At 55.0% G+C, this 6,177-nt stretch overlaps 1 protein-coding gene across 1 annotated transcript in view; it reads right to left on the bottom strand.

Annotated features, from left to right (window-relative positions):
* Nucleotides 1-4,343, bottom strand: part of RMDN1 (regulator of microtubule dynamics 1) — a 39,412-nt gene extending 35,069 nt beyond the window's left edge. The window contains exon 1 of the mRNA XM_014466160.2: nt 4,146-4,343. Coding sequence (XP_014321646.2) covers nt 4,146-4,311 — 166 coding nt within the window. The 5' untranslated portion in view covers nt 4,312-4,343. The remainder of the gene's footprint in view (nt 1-4,145) is intronic.
* Nucleotides 4,344-6,177: the final 1,834 nt, after the last annotated feature.

The raw sequence follows: 6,177 nt of genomic DNA, 5'->3' as shown, positions 1-6,177 counted from the left end.
GCCTCCAGTGCATCCACTGATTTCCCGGTCCACTGCCACCACCACTGCTCAAAGGACCACACTGCTCACCTGTCCCACCACACCGCTCACCTGTCCCACCGCACCGCTCACCTGTCCCATCGCACCGCTCACCTGTCCCACCGCCACAGCTCACCTGTCCCATCACACTGCTCACTTATCCCACCACCACAGCTCAAAGGACCACACTGCTCACCTGTCCCACCGCACCGCTCACCTGTCCCACCGCACCGCTCACCTGTCCCACCCCACCGCTCACCTGTCCCATCACACCGCTCACCTGTCCCATCACACCGCTCACCTGTCCCACCGCACCGCTCACCTGTCCCACCGCACCGCTCACCTGTCCCACCGCACCGCTCACCTGTCCCACCGCACTGCTCACTTATCCCACCACCACAGCTCAAAGGACCACACTGCTCACCTGTCCCACCGCACCGCTCACCTGTCCCACCGCACCGCTCACCTGTCCCATCACACCGCTCACCTGTCCCATCACACCGCTCACCTGTCCCATCACACCGCTCACCTGTCCCACCGCACCGCTCACCTGTCCCACCGCACCGCTCACCTGTCCCACCCCACCGCTCACCTGTCCCACCGCACCGCTCACCTGTCCCACCACACCGCTCACCTGTCCCATCACACCGCTCACCTGTCCCACCGCACCGCTCACCTGTCCCACCGCACCGCTCACCTGTCCCACCACACCGCTCACCTGTCCCACCGCACCGCTCACCTGTCCCACCGCACCGCTCACCTGTCCCACCCCACCGCTCACCTGTCCCACCGCACCGCTCACCTGTCCCACCGCAACAATCTCCTACCTGGTCTCCAGCACCCACTAGCCCATCTGATTTTAAAAATGTTCAAAACTCTCTCGTGGTTTCCTATAGCCTCAGAATAAAATCAGGTGTACAAGGTTTTCAGAACCTGGCTGTGGTCGGCAACCTCCACAGTGGCTCCAACAGGTTCCCATACAAGAGAGCAATGGAGGAGGATCCTGAACATACCTCCTCCCACAGACACACCAAGTCTACACTACAGACAAAATTTCCTCTGAAAGAAATCAAAATCTAGGCAAGTGACTCCTATACATCAAGAAAGTGCAGAAAAAACCCATATTGAGACAGATGGGGGAGGCTGAGATAGTCTTCCCATAAGGCCAGCCTTGACACCCAACCTTCTCCCCAAGCAGCAAAGGGTTTGAACCCCACACCGGCACCACAACTTTTAGACCCACAACTGAGACAAGCCCCAAAAACATCTTGCTTAGAAAGCCAATGAGGCTTGCAGCCACGAGACCCACAAGGCCATAGCAAACTGAGAAACCGTTCTTAGATCTTCCCAGCCTGGCCGGCTAGCTCAGTTAGAGCGTCGTCCCTATACACCAGGGTTGTGGGTTTGATCCCTGGTTGAGGCACTAAACAAGAATCAATCAATGAATGCATAAATAAGTGGAACAATAAACCGATGCTTCTCTCTCTCTATCTTTCAAGGAAAAAAAAAAGACTTTCGAAGGCTCATCCACCCCGGAGCCCAGTGCAGAGGCAGCGACTGAAAAGGGCCTGAAAGAGGCTTATTTGCTTCGCCTAGAACTCAGCCTAAAGGGCAGGCATCTAATTTAGCACAGGACGAGGGGCCAACACTGACCCTCTCCAGGCACGATCACTGGCTCTCCTCCCTCTGCCGGGCTCCATGTCACTAGTATCACATCTGGTGCCACAGTTTTTGCAGCTGCTGCCCAGGGGACACCCCTTGATCTGGTTCTGGTGGCCAACAAGACCTATGTTCATGGTTCCCAAGGACCAATGGAACAGTCCTTCATCAGTCAACCCCCACCATCCCCCCCAGGAGGGCTCAGCACAGGGAAGCACAAGATGAGCCTTCAAATGAGACTCCGCAGCTGAGCAGCTTGATTTAACCTCAGGAGACCTTCAGCTCCAAGCCCAGCCGCGCCGCGCCCGGACTCCTCCCCAGCAGAGACCCCCTGTTGCAGTCTGTGATTTCTGTACAGTAACAGATAACACACTGCACGTGCTGACTTTTCAGCCTTGATTTCCTTCCGTTCAGTCCCACTCCAGACTTCAGTCCCTTTCAGGTCCTTAACAAGACTCTGTCCTCTTACCTCAAGGCCTAGCTCATGCTCTCTCTCCTGAAACACTGTTGTCCTCACCTTCCCTTCGCCTGGCTAACCCCTAATCCTCTGTAGCTCCCATCTCTCACTGCTCACACCTTCCCCTTCCTCCCTTCACGATGAACTTTGCTGCCCTTTTCCCAATGCCCAACACCCATTACATTTACTCAACGGCCACCATTCCTGCTAACCTGTAAGATAAACGAGGTTTGTCTCATGTTCCCTATACCCTCAGCTTAGAACTGAGCCGTGCTTAAACAGTACAAATTTGTTGAAAATTAAATGTTCCAAAATGGGTGTCTTGTACTATAGATAGAAATAGAAGCCCTCGCTGGTTTGGCTCAGTGGATAGAGTGTCGGCCTGAGGACTGAAGGGTCCCGGGTTCGATTCTGGTCAAGGGCACAAGCCCACCTTGTGGGTTTGATCCCCAGTAGAGGGCGTGCAAGAAACAGCTAATCAATGATTCTCTCTCATCATTGATGTTTCTCTCCACTCTCCCTTCCTCTCTGAAATCAATAAAAAATATATTTAAAAATAGAAATTACTTATAGGAAAGACAAATAAAATGTCTTCTCAGCCCCTCAGAAGTAGCCTCCACTCTCTGCAAACTCCTGGGAAATAAATAGCTCCACTCAACTTACTGGCATTATGCTCAGAGAAAAACTGTTAAAAACTGAAATTATAAAGGCTTGAAAACACATGAATACTGGAAAATTGGTCATCATACAAAGTTCCAACTCCCTAAAAACCCAACAGACCAGGAGGGAAGGAAGAACTTTCATTACTGCCTTTGGCTTAGAGTGGATTTTAACTAGCAGGTCCTGGAATAACGCTGTCGTCACAAGGCTGAGGAGAGGCAGCAGGAACTTAACCTTGCTTCTGTCCGTGAGCTTGCAGGGAACAGGTTTCTTACACAGGTGGGCCTCAGGTCAGCAGGCTTCACCGGTGTTTTGATGTTAACAAACTGAAGGTGAGATCCTCCACCAGCAAAAAGACCAGGCGTTGATTAGGGCGGTGGCCCGGAGCCCGGCGCGCTCTGCCCTGTCCCCCACGTTAAGTTCTGTACTGTCCATCCTGATCCTGTTTTTCCTGCCCTCTGGGTGCTGCTTCTCTAGCTTCCAGCTTTTCAGCACAGTGGCTACAAACAGCTCATGGGCTCTGGAGGTCTACCTGCCTGCAGACCCAACATCTTTCCAGCTGTGAGACGGGGACACATTACTCAACCGCACTTTGGTTTCCTCTTTTAAAAAAATGTTTTTATTGAGTTTTTTAGAGAGAGAGGAAGGGAGAGGGATGGAGAGATAGAAACATCAATGAGAAACATCATCATGGACCGCCTCCTGCACGCCCCCTTCTGGGGATGGAGCCCGCAACCCGGGCAGGTGCCCTGACCGTGACCTCCTGGTCCATAGGTCGAGGCTCAACCACTGAGCCCGCTGGCTGGACTCAGTTTCCTCTTTTCTTAAAAAATGGTTGGGTAATAGTTCTTACTTGCTCCGTAGGATGGGGACGAAGATTAGAGGAAACCGTGAACACTATGCATGCTTCACTCAAGGTCAGCTGTCAGTCCCCTAGGATTCTAACGTCAACGCGCTGCCTCCATCACCTGCGGCTGGGCAGTGCCACGCTCAGCGCCATCCGCCCCGCCGCCCGGCTCGCGCACCGGCCCACCGGCTGCAGCCCGTGGAGGCCGGGGTCCAGCCTTGTCCTCACACCACCCGCCCCGGTGGTGACCGCAGCAGCTGGTAAACCTGGAGGGCACGGGGCTAAGCGACATCCACAGAGGGGATCTGGGAGCGTAAGACAATAGCACTCCTAGTTCCAATGCCATGTGTCTCCTTCACCGGGGCTGCCCCCACCCCCAGGCCGCCTCCAGAAATAAACCGAGAAACGCCAGAAACGGCCTCTCCAACATCCGCCCACACCGTCCTCAGCCTCAGGCCGGTAAAACGCGCCGCTGCAGCCACTGGGACGCGGGCGGAGAGCGGCTTGCAGAGCGGGGCCCTGCAGGCCGGGCGGCGCCTACCTCGGAGCCGCGGACTCGCCCCGGCCCGCCCGCGCCGCGCCCGCCGGCTGCGCCCGTCGGAGGCCGCGGTCCCGGGGCTGCGCCCCGTCTCGCGGACAGAAAGCGGCAGAGGCGCGCGGCCAGCGCCATGACCTCCTCGGGACCTGACCCTCCGCCCACTTCCGGCCGGCTCTGCTTCCGGCGCACAAATTCCCGGCCACGGGTCTGGGTTCCCGGGCTTGTGGGCGGGGCGTGCCCGAGTGGGTGGGACTTAACGCCTTCCGCGCCTGCGCGGTGGCCCTGGGGCCATGAGAATCCCTCCGGCCTCTGACTGGGCTGTGCCCTTGGTCCATGGATCTGTCGGAGGTTTGACACGGAACGGGGTCATCCAAGCAGAACAGGAAGGTCGGAAGACGAGAGACAGGGCTTGTCATTCTCAGCTCTGCTGCCCCCAACGGAGGCCCACGGTGCGGGGGTCCTGGGCAGGCAGGTGCCGAGGAAATGAAAAAGAGCCAGGCCCGCAAGCGGCTCCCTGGAGCTGGGGTGCTGGGTGACTCCTTCCCTGCAGACCCTTCACCGCAGAACCTCTGATCCTGAGCCTAGTTCAGAGCCCAAGCCTGCAAATGCAGGGCCTGTTACCTGGGGCACAGGGAAACTTTATGGGCGAGGAGGCAAGACGAGGCTTTAGAAATTAAGTTGCATTTATATAGTCCTTTTACTGCTACTCTGATCAAAGTGAATGAACTCCTACTCTTATTTCACTTCATTCAACCCCCACCTGTCGTGGAAAGACTGGATCCATGGAAAAACCAAGATGGTGGCAGAGGTAAACACAGGAAATTGCTGCCTCTCACAACCACTTCAAAAATACAACTAAAAGACAAAACGGACATCATCCAGAACCACAGGAAGGCTGGCTGAGTGGAAATTCTACAACTAGAAGGAAAGAGAAAAGCACACTGAGACTCAGAGGAGGTGCTGTGCGGAAGTAAAGTGCAGAGGTACGGAGGCTCGAGGAAAGGGCTGGCAAATGAGGACACGGTTGTCTTTTTCAATCAGGAGGGAGTCTCAAGCTCCCGAGACTGCTCTGAACTCCAGTTCCGGGCCAGTCTCTGGGGACCCAGACTCATACTAGGAGAAACTGAACTGTCTGGCATTGGTCGGAACTCGAGGGCCACTTTCTCTCAGAGGTGCTTGCAGCGATTACCGGGACACTGAGACGCAGGGCCTCTTAGGGTAGGACTGAGGAGCAGCCATAGCTGCTTGCTCCGCCCTGTTGATCCCCTGAGACCCCACCCAAGCTGTGCACAGAAGCTTTTGCATATGAAAGGCCTGGCCCTTTGCAATCTGAAAATTCCCTAACGAACTGCAGCTGGGTCAGAGAGACCCAGAACTTCCAAAAGAAGGCCCAAGGCCCCACACCAGCTTGCATTGCTTCATAGCTGGGCCTCATCTGGGCATCTCCAAACCCCAAACAAAGAAGAGGATTCTGCAGATCTCTCCATAGCTCCTGCTGGGTAGCCTCAGGCAGAGGCTAAATTAACACCTCCTTAGAGATCCAAGAGCCAGTATACCCAGTGGTCAGAGTGGGACCATGCAGATTACAACTCCTCAGATCCATAAGGGACACACTCAGGGGGCAGACTCAGTGAGCAACAAGGCCCCACTGAAGCAAGTATTGCCCCAGAAGGGTGTCTCCAGCACAGAAGTTCTCCCACTGCAGACACAGCTGATTCTCACAGCCAATTGGCCTGGAGGTCAATTCCTCCCAGTGATACCTACAACAATCAAGGCTTAACTACAACAAGACTGTGCACAAAGCCCACAAAGGGGTGCACCAAGAGTGTCCACCTCAGGTAATTGGGGAGGCTGAGTCACTGGGCCCTATAGGACACCTAGCACAGAAAGCCACTCTATCAACACAGGGAAGCATAAAAAATGAGGAGTCAAAGAAACAGGTCACAAATGGCAAAAATGGAGGAAAGCAAACTACTGGATATAGAGTTCAAAACCACA

Source organism: Myotis lucifugus, unplaced genomic scaffold (assembly GCF_000147115.1).
Source record: "Myotis lucifugus unplaced genomic scaffold, Myoluc2.0 scaffold_327, whole genome shotgun sequence".
Classification (NCBI taxonomy): Eukaryota; Metazoa; Chordata; class Mammalia; order Chiroptera; family Vespertilionidae; genus Myotis; species Myotis lucifugus.
This window is presented reverse-complemented; position numbering and strand designations above follow the sequence as displayed.